Raw genomic sequence first — 23,760 nt, 5'->3', positions numbered from 1 at the left:
TCATAATTATTTTTATCGCACCAAAGCACAAAAACTTGTATCCACTAGAGCAATATAAGATTACCCTAAAACAATTATTATACCCAAGGAATTTAAAATAGATCATAAGTATGTTAGAGAACTCAGAAAAAATCACAAGGAATTGAAGAACTATCTCTAAAAGTTTTGATAACCTTTCTGGCCATGTTCTAGCATTTTATTAGATTGTTAAGAAAGTTTCGTCAGTTTTTATGAGTCTACTTCAAGCTGTAATATTTCAGTGAATACTTATTCAGTTTAATCGAAATAAGCACTTTTGCCAACGTAACACAAGTCAATTGATTTCATCAGTATGAAAATGGTGTGCTCGGGCATCGATGAAGTCGATGAAAGCCGTTTTTGCCCGGTTCTGATTGGCGAAGGTTCAACCGGTGAGAAAGTTATCGAAATGCTTGAAAAGATGGTAGTCGCTTGGCGAGAGGTCTGGGGAGTATGTTAGGTGAGGCAGTACTTCGACGCTCAGTTCGTTTAATTTACTGCGATTTGTGAAACGTGCGAACGGGCTTTGTCGTGTGGCAGAATTGAACCTCTTTTGTTGACAAGTGCTGGCTGCTGCTGACGCAATTTTCGGTAAATTTCGACGATTTTCTGTCAATTGAACTTAGCTGTGATGGTTTGGCCTGCTTGCCAAAAAGTTAGGGTGAATCACACCAGCCGCTGACCACCATACAGTAACCATGGTGTTTTTTTGGTAAGCTTTGGCCTTTAGGAAGTACCTGGGTTGCTCATCGGTGTCCAACCACTGTCCTGAACATCTTCTGTTGTCGTAGAGAATTCGCTTTTCATGACACGTGACAATCCTATCCAAAAAGGATCGTTTTGGTTGCGGTGTGGGGGATCCACCTTTCTATTCTCAACTTCCCAATAGATTTCAAATCATCAAAAACTGCATAGAAGCTGACGCCCAATTTTTCCACCATCCCACGATCAGTTTGTTATGTGTCAATCTCCATCAGAGTCCTCAAATCCACGTCCTGGATTACTCTCTGTAGGTCGGCCATCTTTGAGGCTAAGAATTCGGGAACGAAATTTCGCAAACCAACGTCTTTACAAAATGTCCAAGAAATTTATAATTTCAATAATTTTGGCAAGCAAATCTTAGGTGAGTCGCAGCGGATAGTAGGTATGCTAGTTTTATTTAAAGTTGAAGGATAACTTATTGCAGTCGCACCATTTTTTGATTTTACTGACGTCGTCTTTGGAGATGGCTTCGTGAAGAGTACGGTTGTGCTTCTTATGCTATAATAAGGTGTTATCGTCAGTAAAGAGGGTGATTGGGGCCGTAATATATATATATATATATATATATATATATATATATATATATATATATATATATATATATATATATATATATATATATATATATATTCTATAATTTCAGTAAGGGTATGAATAATTTATATAGGCCTGTAATCAGAATTAGGCCCACTTTCATGAAGAGGGATTATGAGAGAAGTTGAGGCTCTGACTATTTGGGTATGCGAAAGCTCTGTTCAAAGTGAGTGCAGCTCACAATCAACCGAAAACAACGAATTGATGATGATGAGCAGTGTTTGAAACTGTTCCATCCGAATTTATGAGTCTATATGTGATATTGGATGAAATATTTCACACCTGAATCGAAATGATCGTCATCTGAGTGGACTGCTTGTGGTGAACCGACTTCAAAGCGTGCAAAGACGCATTCGTCGGCTATACTATTGGGAAAGAAAGTTTTTGGCTTTCTACTACTCCATCTTGATAAAAAAAAGTGGGAATATTCTAAAGTAAGGAAGGAAGTAATCAATTTGAAAATAAGTAACTATACATGGATGTGTAGATCATGCAAAGAAGCAACTTTCAGACACAAACTGAAAGAAAGCCCTCCTGAAACTGCTTCTTTCATATAAATATTGAATTACACGAAACAAAAAAATTCTTTCGAAAAAAATACTTTTATATGAACACTGAATTACCTATACAGAAGATACTTTTCTCTACTCAGTTTGTATTCCAAATATTCGTTAAATCAGATATCATTCACAGGAGTTCTACTTTAAATGAATGGTAACAAATTGCACTTACATGGAACACTGTCATCCTCACATCGGTGTCTACCAGTGAGGATTACTTCCTTCCTTTCTTTGGAAGATTCCCACATTTTTTTTGTATCAAGATGGAGTAGTAGAAAGCCAAAAACTTTCTTTCCCAAAAATCAATCACTCCTAAAAATATAACCCCTTCAATTCAAATTATACTATTCTTCGACTATATTTAAAACCATGAAAAACCCATCAACGGCGAGTATTACATAGCGTTATTGGAACATTTGAAGGACGAAATCGCGGAAAAATGGACTCATTTGAAGAAAAAGAAAGTGGTGTTTCATCAAAACAATGTACCGTGTCACAAATCAATGAAAATGATTGCAAAATTGTATGAATTGGGCTTCAAATCGCTTCCGCATCTTTCATATTCTCCAGATCTGGCCACAGCAAATTTTTCCTGTTCTCAGACCCCGAAAGAATACTCGCTGGAAAGAAATTTAGCGCGATGGAAAGTTTAAGGTTGAAACTGAGGCATACTTTGAGGCAGAAACTATAGTAATTTTCTTTTCTGAATGAACAGAATAATTTCTCACTTTTACTGTGTTTACTGTGTTACTTTTAAGGGTTATCGTTGGTAACGGGACGACAGCTGGTTAAAAACATCAACGATAATAAGCGTCTCCAGAGGAAGGCGCCCCCTTCTGAATCCGCCCCTGGTAAAAAGAAAAAACTGAAACTATAAGTATAAACGATCCCTGGACTCAGTACAACTTCCTGTCGCCGTCCCCGCTGCTACTACGCTCATGACTCGCACCAACCACACCCAAAATAATCGCGCGTCGCCATCGCACTCTACGCGCACACACATCCTGCCCGCCGTTTCCTGGAAGCACCAGGAACTCCCGATTACCGGACAACTTGCAATTGTCGGCATCAGTGTCGCACGAGAAGTGAGAGAGTGTGTGTCGTCTTATCGTCTACATCTAGTATCATCGCGAATCGCGTCTATAAAACGGAGAAAAGTTTAAGAAACAGTTGAAAATGTTCGCAGTGTCTACTAATTGTTTTTGAGGTGAAAAAACATGCAGAGTCCTTTCAAATTGCATGCGAATACACATAAAAAGTTTAGGACAAATTTCGCATCATATATTTTGATAATTTGACTGGATTATTATCATATTTTTGTTCAAAGACCAATTACCAAAATCTCTTGGTGAAAAAAAAAAACGAAAAATAATTACCAAAAAAATATTTTTGTGACTTGTCAACTAAACTATGCAGAAAAATTCAAACGGCATTTTTCACCTCAGGTGCACATTATAAAAGTGTAATATGGAGACGAAAGATGAACTTTATTGCCGAAAAAAATCAATAAACATTCATTATCACCAATACTTGTAGATACACACACAGATAGTAACTTCAAGAAAATAATCATCTGAACATATTTATAACGCAATTTGAAACAAATTTGATGAAAAACGAAATAAAAGTGTATTGACAAAAATGTAATTAATAATGAACGTTTTCAAAATTATAGTAGAATATTTGAAAGTGCAGTGCAATAGGTATCTAGACACTTTAATTATTGCTTTTCTTTGTCATTCGCATCAGTGAATTGAATATTCTAATGAAATACAATTCTTTTTGTGTGAGATACTGAGAAAAAGAATGTTTCTTATATTAGAAAAATACATATATTTCTCATCAATATATTCAAAATTACACCTCATCTCAGTTTTGGATTCAGTAAAAAATGTTTTTTAATCTAATCAGACGCCTATGAAATAAATGAATCAAATGTATTTTTTTTTCAATTTGTGGAACTAACAAAAATGTATATGAAACAAGAGGAACAGGTACTCGATTTGAATGCATTATATAAATATATTGACAGCCCCCTTCCTACACCAGGACAAAAATATTCTATCCCGACGCACGTTTCCTCAACTTCCACTTATAATTCCTTACAATGAGTTAACCTCTCAAAAGTGATCTTACGCGGCGTATGGTTTATACATAATCTCTTAAAGAGTCCGGTGAAATGCTTTGTTTGGTGATAGTAGGTATGTGGTTTTTATGTCGTTTTTTCGATCCACACATATCAATAATTAAAATAGTTTTTGCGGAGGAAACAACTTATATAAAAATGAAAGTTTCTTTTCAAATTCATTAAATATTTTTTCGACTATACATTTTTGTTTCTTGCACACATTTCCTTTTCTATTTCTTTTTTACTTCCCTCGTGACATTTTGTCAGTTTGAGATTTTTTTTTTCAGAATCAATTTTTTGTCTTTTCAGTTCTCAGTTCAAGTTCTGTAAATAAGTTATATTGCAGATATCTTTTCTTTTTTACCACCCTATAGTACAATTCCATTATAGTGAGCACTAAATTCTCAGAAATTATTGCATTAAAACGAAAACATTGTTGTCAAGGTTGTGATTCTATATATTTTATCACCATTTTTCCAAATCTGTTTAGTAAACTTTTCGTAAGCCCATTGCAAGGAACAGATTAAGGCAAAAAATTCAGTCATTTCTGAGAATTTAGTGCCTACTATTTTGAATTATAATATAGTTTTATTTTTCTCTGCACCTATCTTTAAATATATATTTTACCAATGGAATATTAAAGAAAAGTAATAAAATATTTTTTCATTTCAGTATCATCTTCCCTTCAGAAAAAGTGAAAAGGAATAAATGATACAAGTAAAATATCTGCTCTTCTTGAATGTTACTCAACCAATATGAAATAAATCGTCTTCTCTGACCACCTTTAAGCTTGTTTAGATCACAAAATTTTATTTCAAAAAATGATTATTCATTATCATGTCGTGGGTTTCCTCAATTCTGTAGAATTCCTTGGATATCATGTATCATGGTACAATTCTGTACCAACCCGATGGTACAGAATTGATGGATGTAGCTGTTACTCCGTGGTAGGAAATCATAATGAAAAGAGAAATGGAAATTTTTATGTTTTTTACCACTTGTATTGGTAACTTTACTGCAGTTTCGTCCTATACGGACATTTTCAAACTTATACAATAAACTAACAATGATTCATTACATATGTATGTAATGAATCATTGTAATGAATGTAATGAATCATTGTAATGAATGTAATGAATCGTTGTAATGTATGTAATGAATCATTGTTATAGTCTATTTCAAAAGAGTGTAGAGTAATAAATCATGAAGTGTCATAAAATTTGCCTGAATTTCGTTGTCGTCCATGGGCGTAGGCAAATCTTAGGATTATTAAACTTAATAATTAAAGTAAATTAAAAATTACAGACATAGATAATAATAAAAGGCCATTTTTGGGAAGTAATTTGGTCTAAAACTAAGTACCTACATGTATTTAGGTAAGTAAAATTTCTTAAAAAAAGATTAAGATTAATTTTAGTGGTTCTTGTAAACTTATTTAATATGCAATTTGGGTTCATATACTTGAGCATGATTTCTCAAAAAAGGGTTAACACTTAGTTCCGAGGTGCCATGTCATTATAATAATCCCTTTTTGACCCTGCCCACCAATCATGCAATACCTATTAAACCCAGGTAATTAAGAAAAAGGGTTTAAATATATTGTAATGGTGTCTTAAACATTCGAGTTATAATAGTAATTGTTACTACACCAATTAAACGTACAGTGATATTGTGATATAGAAATAGTGAAAAAGTTATAAAATGGGGACATTTACTCCAAAGAAAAGAAGTGTAAAAAATTCTCCGCTATCTGTTTGCGAAAAAGTTATAATTTTAAATGTATATGATTGCATAAAACACGATCACCCTAGTTTGTCTGTGCAAGAAAGTGTTGAGCGATGTGCCCGAATGACTGGAATTGGACAGTCCACGATTTTTAAATTATTGCGAGAAAGAAAGATATCAGGCCAGGTAAGTCCATGCAAGAGAAAATCATAAAGACCAATAAAAATCTTAGATGAAGACACCAAATGTGACATTCGAAGAAAAGTTCATTCGTTTTATTTTAAAAAGGAAATACCCACTCTTGAAAAAATATTTATCGAGATAAGCCAAGATAACGATATTCCTTTGATATCCAGAAAACTTTTATGGAAAACTTTAAAAAGTATGAATTTTGCCTGGGAAAAGCACAATCGAAAGGCACTATTACTGGAAAGTGATGAAATTGTTTGCTGGAGACGAAAATATTTGACAACTATAAAGCAGTACCGCAGAGAGCAAAAGAAAATTTTTTATCTTGATGAGACGTGGATAAACAAAGGTTATATAGTCAAAAAAATGTGGCAAGATAAAAATATAACAAGTTCTCGCCAAGCTTTCATAGAAGGCCTTTCGACGGGTATTAAAGTGCCTTCGGGAAAAGGGAAGAGGCTTATAATTGCTCACATTGGAAGCGAAGACGGATTTTTAAAAGAAGGTTTGTTAAGCTTTGAGTCGTGCCGGACGGGAGATTATCATGAGGACATGAATTCGGATGTCTTCGAAGACTACTTCGGGGAAATGTTAAAATTTCTTTCAGCTGATTCGGTCGTGGTTATGGATAATGCAAGCTACCATTCAAGGCGCTTAGAGAAGGTACCAACTTCAGCTTGGAGAAAGCAAGAAATTATTAACTGGCTGTCAAATAAAGGTATTCAGTTTGAGACGAATTCAGTAAAGAAGGAACTACTAGCCATAGTAAAACAACATAAATCTCGCTTCATGAAATATGCCGTAGAAGATGTAGCAGAAAAGTATAAAGTAACTGTGCTGCGCCTACCGCCATATCATTGCGAATTAAATCCTATAGAACTTATATGGGCACAAGTTAAAGGATATGTTGCAAGGCACAATACCACATTTAAAATGAAAGATGTCAAGGTATTGTTTGATCAAGCCATTATGGAAATCACATCAGAAAACTGGCAAAAAGCAATCCAGCATGTTTTAAAAGAGGAAGATAAAATGTGGGAACTGGACAACTTGGTCGATCAGGTGGTTGACCCTATAATTATAACACCAGGGGATGATGACAGTTCTTCGGATGAAGACTATACTGATGTAGAATAATTTAATTAAATTGTAAATATACTGTAGCGGGATAAGCAATCTGGACAGAGACCAGTGTATCAGTGACAGTGACACTTTTGCTTAGGTTAGGGTTTAGAATTAAGGGTAGTCTGAATAATTATTTTCTCGGAAGATTCTCGAAAATTGTACCTAGTAATCTCTAGAACATTTAATTAGGGTATAAATAGAGTGTTGTTAAACGTTAAGGGAAGTTCACAGTTTTAGTATTGTTCAAGTGTCAAATTGTAATAACGTATCCAGTAAAGTTCTTGTCGTTTTTGTGAATAAATTGATTTAAAGTCCCCACAAGTGTTTCAATACGTAAAGTTCGTTCGTGTGTGTTTGTGAGTATTTCTCGATTTCGGTTCGTATATATTTTATTGTTACATTTTATATTTTTTTAATAACACTTTTCTGCTGTATTAAATTTTTATTTCCTTTAATATAATTTTTATGAATGCATATTCTTTTGGCAATTATCCCACTAGCGCGCCTCTGGCTCAGTATTTATCCGTCGATAACAATGGACAAATCCCTTAAAACAGGGTGATACCTACCTGCTCTTTATGAAACGACATAATTTTGCAATGCGGACTAGGGAAGTGACAGAATTTATTGACGGATCACCCTGTAGCGCTTTTGAATACTTAATGAGATTTTATTACTCTACACTCTTTTGAAATAGACTATAGTTTATTATATAAGTTTGAAAATGTCCGTATAGGACGAAACTGCAGTAACGTTAGTTACAAATAAAAGTGGTAAAAACATAGAAATTTTCATTTCTCTTTTCACGATGGTACAGAGTTTATCAATATGATATCATTTTCTATAGAAATTCAAATTAAGTGTCAAGAACAATTTCTATCTCCAATCCACGCCGAAATTGAAAATGAGAAAATTCAGAAATCATTCCTACAACAATGTAATCAGTAAACTATGTAACGCATCAAACACGAGGTTATCTACTTTAATAACTAAATTACAGGATGAATTGAATCATCATTTTATATGGCTGGCTTGTTGAATATTCTCACATTGACCTTCATTACTATTAGTTATATTAGTATACAACTACGAGTACAATTGAAGAATAAAACGAAAGTCTAAGATTATAAAAAAAAAATTACATTTGATCATAAGACAATTTTATAGATCCACTATGATTAGCAAATGAGCAATTATGCATATTTTGTAAATTGCCTGTCTAGTCGAATTTTTTCTAAAAAAAATAAATAGTAACGAAAAAAAACTGTTCGAATCTGTGATATTTTAAAAAAAATGAAGTAAGTACTTGATTTTTATCTTACTTAGGGTAGCAACGATTAAATAATTATGCTGCCATGATAATGAGATGGCAAATTAATGATCTGAACCTAAACAGCTATGAAAAAATAAGACATTACTTAACTAAAATGGAAAAATAATCAAGATGTAGCCTTCAGAATATGAAGAAAACGAATATTAGTTTTTTCCATCTCCTGAAGACGCCAATATGGTTGTTGAAACGCGCATCGAGAATGTGTTGCGGTTCTGGTATTTGGGAAAAGTGCTTGTTTTGGATTTATTCCATGCCAGAGGTTTCAATTTTACCTTTTATTGTGCATTAGAATGTAATTAGAATTATTTTTGATGCCATTCAAGCATATTGACAACTTCAAAGATATTTGAGAAATAAACTTTTGGTGGTATCTTTAAACTGCCAGTTCCCTTTATCATATCTGAAGTTTACTGAAACTCACTTCAGTATAAAAAGTTTTAGCTACCGCTATTGTATAAAACAACTGGTATTGTTACACAGAATTGACAAACATTTTTGCATACATATTTTTGACGGATTATTGAAATGAAAATAGGTGGTTATCAAAAGTAGGTAATCAAGGATGATAGATAAAGAAATTGTATACAATGAAGGCTCTTGATTCTAGAATGTGTTGAAATAAAACGTAAAGTTGGGAAAGAAAGTTTTTGGCTTTCTACTTCTACATCTTTATACAAAAATGTGGGAGTCTTCCAAAGAAAAAAAGAAAGCAATCAATTTCAAAAAATCAACTCTATACAAAGAAGTGTAGATCATGCAAAGAAGTAACTCTTAGACACAAAGGAAAAGCTCTATCGAAACAGCTAGTTTCATATAAACATTGAATTAAACGAAAGAAAAATATTTTCGAAACAAATACATACATATGAATACTGAATTATACGAAAAACACTTCTCCACTTAGTTTGTATTCCAATAATTTCTTATGGAATTGAAACATATATCATTCACAGGATTCCTACACAATATACCAAAGGAAAGGTAAAAACACTGTCATCCTCACTGGTAGCGTAGTATTGAATATTGTCAACACAATACGACAATAAAAACAATAATTCAATTGTTTTTACTTTTTTCATACAATTAACACTCTTTAGCTGTGAATTGGGTCAGTTGTAGTTCGTCCAACTCACGATCGAAAGGTCGTGAGTTCGATCCTAACTTTGACCAGATATTTTTCCCGGGAAAATTTATCTAGGTGAAGTTGGGATGATTTTACAACGTTACATGGCTGACGGACTGCGAATAGCCACGGTGCTCCTTAGGTGGCTCGGGAAGTCATTAACATTGCCTACCCAAAACACGAGGCTAATGACCAAGTAGCCTATGCCGTCAACCCCCAAAAAAACTCTTACTTTCAACCACTATTTTTTCCCAAACAGCAATGACGACAAAACCACCAAGAAACTAGCAGCAAGTCCGATGTTGAAATAAAGGAAAACAAAAAAAAACCGATATGTCCGAGAGTGACGATGAATCCACCAGTGGGGCCGACTGGCCTGTCACCGAGGAGTGGCTACAAGTCGTCCTGAAGGAACATCACAAAGAATTACCAGATGCTTCGATGATCACTGTTTTGGATTTCAGCGTGAGACCTGGCTGCGAAACCGGAGAAAGTGTCCTTAGCGATATTCTCGCGGTGGCTGTCAAATACAGTTTAAGGTATGTATTGAATACATGTATGATGTAGGTATCACGCAGAACCTTCCAAGGGTTTTTTTGCAAAACTTACCAGAAGTTTTTTCAACAATAAGTTTCAAAGTTAAAGAATAAACACCATATCGTGATTGATCTCAACAATGTTGACCATTTAGATTTGCATTTACAAACCCCAAAAAAACAATTCTTTTCGAAACCATGGAAAATATTCTGAGTAACCAAGTGGAAGGATAGAACTAAAGTAAAGACAAACCCAGAAATGTGACGATGATACGAGTTAGACAAGTCAAAAAATCACTATTGAACATAGGTATGTACATACATAGGTGTATACGTATATTTTAAAAAAATTGAAATTTGGGATAACGAAATTAATGCATGAATACTTTATTTTTGAAGTGAAATTGACAGATGAAACTTTCGAGATGCAAACTGGGCGCCATCTGGGAAAAAAATTAAATGGAAAGGGGGGTCTTGTGACACATTTTTTTGAAGTCCTGATAAATGCTTCACAACTCTAGAATATAATGCCAATATCTTCAACTACTACAAAATGGCTGAACTTTTAATAATTGCCTAAATACATTGAAGTTTAACTACATAATATATGAGGTAATAAGCTTGAGGTCAGTTCAGAAGATGCTCGAAATGGTTGCTTTGAACTTCCTGACATATCAAAAGTCTATCCGATATTTCACGCCGAACATTTTCGAACACAGTAACATCAATATCTCTACAAATATTTATTATTCTCTGCCGTATATCCAATATAGAAGCATGTTCAGTTTCGTACATCTTTTGCTTCAAATATCCCCATAAAAAAAGTCCAAAGCTGTCAAATCTGGCGAGCGGGCTGGCCATTCTGTAGGACCTCGACGGCTAATCCATCGACCGTGAAAAGTAGTATCCAAATAGTTTCTTACTTGCCTGGAGTAATGTGGTGGTGCTCCATCTTGATGGAATACAATATTCATATCGAATTCATTAGGATTCGCTTCGATGATTTCAGTGATGAGAGGGTCAACAGTAGTTTCCAGCATATTCAAATACAGTTCCCCTGTTGAATTTTGATCAATAGAGATCCTACAATATGGTTTCCCAATCTTCCTGCCCAAATGTTAATTTTTTCTGGATATTGGGTATGTGTTTCCTGGAAAACATTAGGATTGGTGTCACACCAAACCTTATCAAGTTGTTGGAATTGCCATATGGTAGATAAAAAGGAATATTTCTAGAAATGTCGATATTAATGTGTTTGTCTTAAGAAAATTATTAAATGTTTCGCCATTTTGTAGTAGGCGAGGATATTGACTTCATATTCTAGGGTTGTGAAGTATTCATTAGGAGCTTCAAAATGATGTGTCATAAGACCCCCACTTTCCTTTCAATTTTTTTTCCAGATGGCGCCCAGCCGCCATCTTGAAAGTTTCATTTGTCAATTTCACTTCAAAATAAAGTATTCATGCATTAATTTCATTATCCCAAATTTCAATTTTTTGAGTTGACCAGTTGAAAACATAAAAAAGGGGGACATTAAAGAAATGCACTGTATATTGAACTTTACTGAGATTTTGCTTCACCTACGCTCTTGTATCTGTAGAGCACTAATTGGTTCAACCTCCCAAAATGAACCTCATATTTGAATCTCAATATTTGTTTCGTATTTTTCTGATACTTTGTTCAACAATTAATAACTGCTAAACAAATCATGAGTACTTGGCTGAAAACATGTTGTTGAGGATTTGGATTGATACTCAGTAAACTGCTGCCAAATGCCTGAAAAAAATTAAAACGGTTTGGAGCGTTACATCAAATTTAGTGACAACACTCTTTCTGACATTTTTACAGTTGTGATTACCGAATTAACCTTCATTATTCAAGTAACACTTAATTGTGAGATATTTACTGAACTATAAAAACGCTTGACGAAACTATTGCATAGTGAAACACGTGTTGCGGTTAAGTAAAAATATCACAATAAAGAATCATTTGAATACGTTGTGATTTTCATCAAGTATCGGCCAATTCATTCACATAACTTTTCCCAAAAAAAAAATTTTTGAAAGTTCTATTTTGTATTGACATTTATACAATTTTATTCTTTTGATTTTCAATATTTGAACTAACATGTACGAGATCTGTTAAAAAAATTAGGTGAATTTTCATATTTCTCTTTTTTTATTTATTCACCAATTTACTTTTGTACCTTTTAAACTAGTCCCTCTCAGATGTACCAGTGTTATCTCCAACCCTCTAAGCAGTTGTGATATGCACTTTTTGGTATGTCCTTGATGTCTTTCAGCGATTTGGTTTTTATCTCCCCAATCGACGCAAAACACCGTCTTTTCATGGGTCTCTTCATTCTTGGGAACAGGAAAAAGACGCAAGGGGCCAAATCTGGTGAATACGGTGGTTGAGGCATGATTATAAGGTTGTTTTTTTGGCCAAAAACTTACGAACAAGCAATGACGAGTGAGCAGGTGCCTTATCCCGATGCACAAGCCATGAACTGCTTTTCCACAATACCGAAAGTTTTCTTCATATTGCACAAACGGCGCATAACTTCAAGATAATACTCCATATTGACCGTAAGCAAGCAATGTAGCAAGCACTCCCGATGCTCTACCCCACAGTGATAGAAGAAACCAGTGACCAAAACCTTGAAATTTGATCGAGCTTGGCGTGCTTTTTTGGTCTTGGATCTCCTGGGCTCTTCCTTTGGGACGATTGGACTTTGGTTTCGATGTCATAACCATATAGGTACTCATGATTCGTCACCAGTTATGGCCCTTTTAAGTAAATCTGGATAGCCGATGACATTCAACAATTCTTGAGCGATGCTCCTGCGACGGTTTTTTGGTCAAAATTCAACAATTTTGGAACGAACTTCGTTGCCACACGTTTCATGCTAAAAAGTTCCGAGAAAATTGCATTGCATAAGCCAACCGATATGCCGACATCCTCGACAACCTTTCTAATAGTGATTCAACGATTCTCCAAAACAATGTTCTTCACTTTCTCAACATTTTCATCGGTTGTTGATTTGATGGAGCGTCCATGGCGAGCGTCGTCATTCACATCTTCTCGACCTTCTTTGAAAAGCTTGTACCACTAGTAAACATTTTTCTGATTCAGAGTACAATCACCGTATGCCACTGTAAACATTTCAAGTGTTTTTGAGCACTCAATTCCATTTTTTACACTAAATTTGATGCAAATTCTTTGAACCATTTTTTATTCGAAAGCAGAAAATCACCGAACAGGCAAAACACTACTAATTTTTTTGACTCTCACCAATAAACTAAACATGCTAACAGCCGAAACTGTGAACATATGTTTGAGACGAGTGTACCAACATAAAAACATAAAAAAATCGCTAATCGAACATTTACCGCATTTCTTGAACAGAGATCCTATGTATTTGTAAACAAAAAGTTAATTCTTGTTAAAGGCAATAAACATTCACAGTCTCGTCTAGTCGCTTTTAAAAAAATACAGAATACAAATAACTTCTATCGTATTTCAGAGAAGAACCAGCCGGATCATCGCACAGCCTGAGTTTCATAATAAAGTTGCTCCCGCAAGACCCATTCAGCAGATTTTTCGTGACTGAAGCCCAGTTCGATCTGAGGGAGATAAAGTTTTACACGCAAGTAAGTAATTCTCCTCCGTTTCTACTTTACAACTTCGCGCCGCGTCTAATTTAATTCGACAGCAATTTGTTTTGAGTCTCGGAACTACGCAATCGGAAAATATAACATGAAATATATTTCCAAAGAGATTAGGATGATGAAAGATTCTCGTTCGCGGAGTTGACAATTGACATTTCGAAATGAATAAGGGGCAAATCTGACTTTATTAATTGTTCGATTATGATAAATAATAACAAATGAAATAATAGCATTCGGTATAAGCATAAAAATAAATGAGGATGATTGACATGATGAAAATGCCACGCTCATGTCTGCAGACAGCAGAAGAAATTCATTTACTTGGGACCAAGTTCTAACAAGGATTATACTCTCATTACGAAGTACATTCATTTCATCCTTCATAAATTATAAACATGTCAATAGTTTGTTATTGGAAATATCACTCGCACGACTTATGCATTGTTAAATAGATATATATATATATATATATATATATATATATATATATATATATATATATATATATATATATATATTCTTTTATATCAAAATAATACCGCCTCGCCCGTGGGTTGGGCTAACTATCGGGCGTGTTTCTAGGTGGCGGATAGAGGAACGGCCATGGGACTGGAGGCCCTGTCCGGAAAGCCAATGTGGCCTTACAGACGGGGTGAGAAGAACTAAAACCCCCAAAGGCCTTTGCAAAACATGCCACCATGGACCAGCCTACCCAAGTTAAGGTTTAAGGAATAGTGCGGCCAGCTGTGCCTGACTACCTCTGGTAATGCGAGGCTCTGCCAGAGGTGACCAACTCTTCCCTTGCTACTCGTGGATACACACATGAGAAAAACAACACAAAAACAGAAACAACAAAAACAAAAACCAATCCCGAGGCTGAGCAGAAGTGCTCACCTCAATAGCAGATCACCTCCAACAGCCAAGGTCCTTTCCTGCGGCGGTCGCCAAGAGCTCCGTCTTGAACGAAGGCAAGGAACCGGCTGCCCCTGCAGGAAAGCTCCCTCACTTGTGCACCTCCACGGACGGAACCCCAAGAAGGTTGAAAAAGCCACGCAACGACAGTAATATCGCTGCAGCTTCCAAAACCTTGGCGGAGACCACCGTGATACACCTCAAGGTTGCCAAAGACAGTGTGTGTTCAGCGAGTCTTGGCCTATACCTGCCAATAAAAAGGAGATGTCTCCTAGTGACTTGTTCACCTTCCTGACAGGATGGACTATGACCTAGGAGGACAACTCCTCGAGAATGCTGTGAGTCTACACTCACCCTCCCTACTCTACAGATACCAGATACAGAATACCACTCTGAATGAATAATAAAGCCACAGTACACAAACTCTACGAGGGGCATTATAATGAATGAATGAAATAAATTTCTGAATGTATTCAGAGCAATTATCCGCATAATTTCTGACATTGCATTCAATGCGAACTTTTTAAATGATCCTACATACTTATTAATACGAAATTCATTTATTTGTTTACCTTAAAATGAACTATCTCTAAAATGTCCCGAGTTTTGCATCTGTGCTCTTCTAAAAAATATCATCCGCGGATGTGCTCCTCTAAAAGAACGCATCCACATCTAAATCCGCGGATGGCAAGATGTTTGAATCCATAATAACAGTGATTCAAAGCAAACTTTTGTTTTTCTGGTTTTCATTAGATTAACCAACCTCAACAAATTTACTTTGATATAAGTAATAACTGAATGAAATTAAATCGAACCAATCATTTGTTGTTTCAGGTGGTCCCAGATTTGGAATCTTTCAGGCAAAATATCGGCGATGACTTAGACTTACGGCTACCCATCCCGAAATGTTATTACGCACATTATACAGCAGGTAAAACTCTTGATAATATTTTTTACTTCAATGTATCATTGGTCTTATTGTTAAACGACAAAACTGACAGATTTTACAATGTTCATAATTGAAAGTAGTTGTTCCGGAAGAACTTTGTCTTCAAGTTCTGAAAAAACTCTGCTAAAACATCTACATGTCTGTGAAGATTTCCACTTTGTATGAAGGAGTAAAAAGCTATTGGAAAGTTTTATTTGATCACTCTTTTCAGCTGATTCATTAGTTGAGTAAGTATACATGTAGAGATTGAATTTGTCTCATTCAGTAATAAAAGTCGTTCTGGTTTGTTGAACAATTTACTTTATAATTATGATTTATACATACGAATTGACAGGTTGATTGAGAATTCGTTCAATAAATCATTGCCAAGTTGCAGGCGAACTATTTAATCCAAATCGCATTCTATCAAAATGATAAATATAACTTGATAGCTACAAAATGTTGAGCATTTAGCAATACATTTATTTAACTTTATGCTGCTACACAAATATAGCAAACGCATTTCTTTTTTCTAGGAACCAATGAGCCAGAGCCGACGCCGCCCGAATCCGTCCTAGTTCTCGAAAACATCAAACCGATAGGCTTCAACAGTGCAGACTTCTCTCGTGGCCTCACCCTCCGTCAAACCAAATCCGCCGTCGAAGCCGTTGCGAAGGTGCATTCGCTTTCGCTCTGTCTCAAGATCAAAGAAGGCAAAAGCCTATCGGACCGTTACCCCTTCCTGTTTCAAACTATGCGAGCCTCGGACAGCTATCAGCAATTAGTCGAGCGAGGCCTGCCGCAGCTGTCACAGTTTCTGGAAAGACGTTCAGGTCTGGACAGCGTGCTGGCCGCTCTGAATGATCTCAGACCGCACACCAAGAACATCATCGAGAATCTCCTCGCGCCCGAAGAACCGATGGCTCTCATCACTCACACCGATTTCTGGTGCAACAATTTGATGTTCAAAGAGGACGAGAAAGAGTGTCTTTGCGACATACTGGACTGGCAAATGGTGACTTACAGCCGACCGACGAACGATCTAGCTCTGTTGCTCAACAGCAGCATATCGGCGGAGTTGAGGAGGTTGCATACGGACGAGATTTTGGACGAGTACTGGGATTCGCTGACGTCCAGTTGTCGGAAGATGAAAGTGGATGTCGAAGCAGAATTAGGATATGACAGAAAGAAGCTAGGGGAGGATTTCAAAAGGTCGCAGTTGCTAGCGCTTCTACTCTGTATTGGGTCAGTCGATCTGGCCATTGGAAACGTCCAGATGGAAGACAGACTGTTGGAGTTGCTTCAAGATTTACACGCTGACGGCCTGCTGTGTGCCGATTTGGCGACAAAAGCTCAAAATTAAGTGTGATTTCAAGTGATATTTGCTCTTAGGATATAAGTATATGTACTGAAATTAGTCGAATGCTTTCTGGAGTTGAGAGAATGCGGACGACTGAATTCTACTGCTTCGAATGTATACCGTAACGTAATGTTTTGAAAGTGTCACAAACTTTGCACAATTCACTTTGATTATGACTAAGATCATCTATAGTAGTGTTTCGCGATTACAAATTGTAAAAGCGACATGATTGCTTTAGAGTTTTATAAAAATATGTTATATTATACATTCTTTGCAACAAGAAATAATTAACTTTAGGAGTCAAGCCGTCAAATCGGAAAAATGCAGGTACAGAAAGTGTATTTATTATAATATATCGAATGAATCTGCACAATCATAACAAAATAGCCTCTCATTAAAACTAGATTTCAACCTATCACAAAGTCAAACGTGCATTTTTCTTTGCAGGTTATTTAGAGAACCTCACTATATCAAATACAAAAAAACATAGAGGTTATTTCGCTTATACAAACTATTTTTGTGGCATATTTTGAAATGAGTTCCGTGTCAGTTTTTTCTGTAAACTATTTTAAGTAGACTAGAACACTTTTAACAGGTAGAGTTGAAGTTTGGGTGTTATTTCTGCTGATAAATTGATACATATTCAATAAAACCAAGTTTCTACGAAATTTCTTTCATTCAACAGTTCGAATGTATTCAAGGTTTATATAGAACTTTTTGATGTATGGCTTATAGTTCCCATATTTGATTCGCTGATTTTCAACCATACCTAAAATTTAGTGAAAATACTGAAGATAATAAAATATAATGGCTTTCAAATGTCCACGATATGGAATAGTCAAAAGTATTAATTTCTTTTGAATTCCTTCATACTACGTATGCAATAATATCGATATTAAAAAAAATTGAATATGAATTATTATAGTAAAAGCGTCAAAACAACTGACCAGTGATTGGTTCTTAATGGTGGAATGTCTAAATAGACTACAGTCTACTTATAAACCTCGAAAAAAAAAAGGATGAGTGCCCGGTTCTTTGTCGCCCCTGCCATACTGGCAAATCAACTACTGCCGAACATAGAATCAAGGAAGGAAATAATTTTATCTCGTTCGAAGAAACACAAGAACTTGATAGAATTCTGACGGCGATAGAAATTCACAAAAAAATAAAAATTTCAATCGGAAGGACCGCGGAAATAACATAAATGAAGTCTCGCTACCTGCACTAAATTGTACACGAATCAAGCCATTCAATTCAATCAAACATTAAAGTATATTTGTGTGGACAGAATATATTGTAACGAATCTGAAGCCGCCCCTGACCGATATGTCGGCCAGCGAACTAACACATGACATCACCGCAAAACGAATGCAGTCGGCAACCGCCGATTAAACTCTAATTGAGTACCAAAACGAATATAGAATTCTAGAACGAACGTAACCGATATATAAGGCTGGCTTCTCGTCTCGAGAGGGCAGTTGAGTTCAGAAAGTGAATCGAGCGGTTAAACAAGGAATTCAAATATTGGAAATACATTAAGCGTAAAGTGCTGAGTGTTGTAAATAAATTAGTTTATGATAGTGAAATATTGTTAGAAATAAATTTGTTTTAAGACAGTTAATTCTTTAATTGGTTACAATATCATCAGGTTGTTTGAAAATTTTGTTGTTCGTTTAAATGTCATATGTTTTTGTAGCTCCACATCAATAAATATTTATTTTGCGCAACCAAAACGATCCTTTTTTGGATCGTATCGACACGTGTGAAGAAAAGTGGAGCTGGAGACATTCAGGACAGTGGTTGGACACCGATGTGCCACCTGGGCACTTCCCAAAGGCGAAAACTTACCATAAACGATGTATAGTGGTCAGCGGCTGGTGTGCTTCATAATAACTTTCTGCACCAAAAATTACATCAGTAGCAACCAGCACAACACAACAGAAAAGATTTGACCCTGCCCCACGACAACGCCCGTCAGCACGTTTCACAAATTACTGCCCGTTATTAAACGAAATGAGCGTCGAAGTACTGCCTCATCCTCCATACTCTCCAGACCTCTCGCCAACCCACTACCAGGTTCAGCTACCAAGCAGAGCACATAACTATGGCAAGTGGGATCTTGCCGAAAGGTCGTGATAAAGTCGAAGACGAACGTATGTACTCCCGGAATGACATTTCCTGAAGTATTAAAATGTTCCTGTAAGAGACAATCATTTGTCGTGTGCGTCGTTTGAATTCGCTACTATGTGATTAATTAAATGAATATTCATATACCGTCTTTTTCCTATTCTGTAATTTGAGTACTATGTAGAATAGTAATTTGAATAAATAAATGAACAGAATAAGGAGGCGCAAGACTCAAAGGGACTGCATTGTAACCTTCAATTTGAATAATTTGAGCGAACGACGCTAACTCTTATCAATTCTAAAGCGAATTGCGGGCTCTCCTATCGAATCCATAAGTAACGTAACTTCCCTGTCCTAACTCTTGGCCGTAAACCGAAGTGAGAAAGAGAAAAAAAAGAAATACTGCTCTTGGTTGGAGCATTTATTTTGCTCCCCTCGCAGCATCCATTGATTCTAGCTACGTGACCCGTCTCAGGAAAGAAAGGCTTAACTTTTTATGCGAACGTCCCGACGCTCCGCTTTCGAGAACTTTATCGCCAGTCATTTCCTACCAGGACTCGGGAGGTAACGGGAACAAGAATGGAAACGAAAAAAAATATCCAGGGACAAAAAAACAGTGGGGAAAAGCATTTTTAAAGGAAAAGGAATTTGAATTTGTAAAAAGTTCCAACAGTTGACATATACAGGGTGGTCGAATACGAAACGAGAGTTAGGAATCATTTAATACCTTGTTTCATTTCGCTAATGTTTCTTTTTACTTTTTGAAATTTGAGGCTGTAAAAAAACAACGTTACAAAAAATATGCCAAAAATTTGAAGACTAATTGTCAATGCGAAGTTAACACATTATTTATTGAAAATTGCTTGCAGTGAAGAACTTTGAACTCGAAGCTTGTAATAAAAAAATTAAAGCAGTTTTTTGCTATCTTCCATTGAAAGTAAAAGTAATGGATTGTAAATATTCACATTGAACAAGATTTTGCACCCGTTATTCATCAGTATCTTACCTGGTAGGTGGAATGACCGACAAAGTTACCCGATTTAGGTTCGTTAGACTTTTTGTGGTATCAATTGAAGATTATAATTTATAAAACTCAGTCAACATCATTAGATGATTCAAGCATTATTGCACAGAACACCATAAATGCCTTTGAACGTCCAGAACCGCTCTGAACGAAACCTCTATTACTGTACGGAAGCAGGAGGATTTTACTTCTGATACTCGTTGAAATGAAATTTTTATAATCAAGATTTTTATTGTTATTAGTTATTTCAAAAGTTTTATCCAATTTTATCCAATGAGTTTACTTCAATCTGTAATAGATCAATGAATACTTATTCAATATAATCAAAATAGGCGCCATATGAATCATTGCACTTTTGCCAACGTAGCACAAGTCGATTAATTCGGTCAGCACTAAAAAGTGTGTGCATGGGATTCGATGAAGTCTACAAAAGCCGTTTTCGCCTGGTCCAGATTGGTGAAAGTTCTACCGGTGAGAAAGTTATCGAAGTGCTTGGCAAAAGGACTGAGAAGTACGGTGGGTGAGGCAGAACTCCAACGCTCAATTCGTTTAATTTTCTGACGGTGATTTGTGAATCGTGTATATCCTAAGGTCAAAACCTTGAAAATTTGCTTGAAAATATGTTTCTTTTTTCGGTTAAGATTCATTTCTTGATGCTTGATTCCCTTTCTTGATGCTTATTTACGCTATACAAAGAACCTACCTGCATATTTCAAGAGGTTCAGTAGCTACGGCTGTACGTTATCTATATTAAATACTTAAAATGAAAATTGGATCAATTTTTATAAGAATTTGACATACAATGCATTTCTTTAATGACCCTCCCTCTCATTTCATTTTTTGAACGGGTCAACTCAAAAAATTGAAATTTGGGATAATGAAATTAATGATTGAATACTTTATTTTGAAGTGAAATTGACAAATGAAACTTTCAAGATGACAAACACATTAATATCGATATTTCCAGAAATATTTCTTTTTATCTGCCATATGACATATTTTTGGTTTATAAATACGACAAAAAATGTCAGTACGACAATGAACATCATTGTTCAGTTAGAATATGCTCATTTAGTTTTCGGTTTTACTAGCAGAGAGGTACCACGTCAACAATCTCTAAAATGGTCAATTCTCCTCCATTGGAAGAAAAAATTGTAGCGATTTTTATTTACGTTGCGACGCGTAATTTTCACGAGACCGAAAGGATTTTCAATTAACGTTTTCCGAATCGTCCTATCTGTAGAAAATATTTGAGGGAACTTGTTTCCAAATTCACAACTACCGGTAGTGTACATAACAAAAAGCCACCAGGTCATCCGTCCATTCCGGAAGAACAGCAAGTGCAAATATAATTGGTGAGATGGTAGTATTTCCTGAACAGTTTACTTATTCCGTCGCGAATGTTTGTGAGATGTCTCCTTCTACTGTGTGGAGATTTTTGAAGAGGAATAGGTATCATCCATACAAAATTTAAATGGTACACCAATTAACTGAAGATGACCCTGATCGAAGAATAGAATTCTGCGAAATCATGACGGAAACCATTGCAAGGCATCCTACCTATCTCCACAATATTTGTTTTAGTAACGAATGTACATTTTTTTTTAACGGCAATGTTCACAGACAAAATTGCCGTTATTGGAGTGACACCAACCCTCACGTTTTCCAGGAAACACATACCCAATATCCAGAAAAATTAACGTTTGGGCAGGATATTGATCAAAATTCAACAGGGGAACTGTATTTGAATATGCTGGAAACTATTGTTGACCCTCTCATCACTGAAATCGTCGAAGCGAATCCTAATGAATTCGATGTGGATATTGTATTCCAACAAGATGGAGCACCACCACATCACTCCAGACAAGTAAGAAACTATTTGGATACTACTTTTTCCGGTCGTTGGATTGGCCGTCGAGGTCCTACAGAATGGCCAGCCCGCTCGCCAGACTTGACACCTTTGGACTTTTTTATGGGGCTGTTTGAAGCAAAAGGTGTACGAAACTGAACCTGCTTCAATTTTGAATATACGGCATAAAATAATATATATTTGTAGAGATATTGACGTTACTGTGTTCGAAAATGTTTGGCGTGAAATGTCGGATAAGCTGTTCATATGTCAAGAAGTTCAAGGCAACCATTTTGGGCATCTTCTGACCTGACCTCAAGCTTATTACCTTATATTATGTAGTTAGATGTCAATGGCGCCTAGTCGCCATCTTGAAATTTTCATCTGTTAATTCCACTTCAAAATAAAGTTTTCGTGCATTAATGTCATTATCCCAAATTTCAGTTTTTTGAGTTGACCCGTTCAAAAAATAAAAGGGGGGGAGATTAAAGAAATGCACTGCATTTAAACCTTTATGAATTCCTTTTCGAAAAAAAAAACAATAACACACTGATTATTATTTTGGGTTCATAAATTCCCACAATCTGAAAAATAAACAAAAAATGTCTTTCAAATGAAAATATCTAGTTTGATTGTTGCGGAGTGTAGATAGTTTTGAAAGGAGAAATTGGTGACTTGGGTTGAAAATATGGTTGTAAGAAGTTTTATTAATGAATAAAGAAATCTTGTCATGCAATTCTTTGCAAATATGTTGTTATACCTTTGGAGGTATATCAACATATTTTCAAAGAATTGCATGGTAAGATTTCGTTATTTTCGCTACTTTGAAAAGAGAAAAATGAGATGAAATGTTGGGAGTATTTCGTCACTTAGACGAAACGTTTTTTTGAATTACCAAAAAATCTCTAGTACAATTTGAAATATTGAACTCTTTACCGGAAGATTATTCTCATTTTTTCGTTTTGAATCAGTCTGATTTTAATTAATAAAAATATAATTTTTTTGAGCTAAGACCCCATTCTATGAACTTATTTAAAAAACTTAAAAACTTAATTTTATGATTTTGAGTTGATTTCATGGAATTCGTGAGTACTTTTTAAATGATTCTATAATTACATTAATTGTTTTACTGTGTGAACCAAAGGGGTTGTCATATATTACGCAAACACGGGTTTTTATAGTGACAAAATGAAAAATATGCTAATCTTAATGGTACAAAATAGCTTTCAATATGTGTTTCATGAGATACGACTAAGTTAATTCCACCTTAATACCACATTGTTCTGTTAGAAGAGGAAAGAAAATCTATGATGACTGCTTGCAAGGAATGAGACTCGATCCTCAAACAGCAAATATGTTATATATCATACTCCATTCTGAACAATATCAAAAAGATTGATGTATTTTATCTTGAAAATATCAATTGTAGTCTTTCAGAGAAGGCAATTAGTCAAATGAACAAAGGAGGTGTGTTCAATTCTTGGGTTGGCACATTGACTCACAATTAAGTTGGATGGAACATTATGATTATATCCCTCAATGCAAAAACACGAAAAGTTGAAGAATTTACAACTTTTATAGTTTTACAGCGGTTATCACGTTGATCACCAAAATAACGGGAAAAATATCTGATTTCCAGACTGTAAATTTTTTTAGGGAATAATTTATTGACTAACTCCTGATGTGTTATGCTGGCTCTCATCAGGCATCATTTAAAAAGAGATTCAGAAATGTATTATGAAAATGACACTCTAGGTATGGGTTTCAGATGCTAGGATAACTGAGTTTCACGAAAC

The 23,760-nt window shown here is 35.4% G+C and overlaps 2 protein-coding genes across 4 annotated transcripts in view; one reads left to right on the top strand and one right to left on the bottom strand.

The window, feature by feature from the left end:
• Window positions 1–23,760, bottom strand: part of LOC111510154 (E3 ubiquitin-protein ligase RNF19A) — a 113,575-nt gene that overhangs the window by 8,810 nt on the left and 81,005 nt on the right. The gene's annotated exons all lie outside the window — the stretch shown is intronic.
• LOC111513531 (uncharacterized) lies at window positions 2,976–17,632 on the top strand. The gene is made up of 5 exons (XM_023169750.2): window positions 2,976–3,141; window positions 9,817–10,096; window positions 13,620–13,746; window positions 15,511–15,607; window positions 16,141–17,632. The coding sequence occupies exons 2-5, from the start codon at window positions 9,891–9,893 to the stop codon at window positions 16,965–16,967; spliced, it is 1,257 nt and encodes a 418-aa protein (XP_023025518.1). The 5' UTR covers window positions 2,976–3,141; window positions 9,817–9,890; the 3' UTR covers window positions 16,968–17,632.

The sequence above is a fragment of the Leptinotarsa decemlineata genome, unplaced genomic scaffold (genome assembly GCF_025532065.1).
Source record: "Leptinotarsa decemlineata unplaced genomic scaffold, Ldec_3_MD MMD2_tig00003335_RagTag_RagTag, whole genome shotgun sequence".
Classification (NCBI taxonomy): Eukaryota; Metazoa; Arthropoda; class Insecta; order Coleoptera; family Chrysomelidae; genus Leptinotarsa; species Leptinotarsa decemlineata.
The sequence above is the reverse complement of the archived record's forward strand: the minus strand, read 5'-3'. Positions and strand labels throughout refer to the sequence as shown.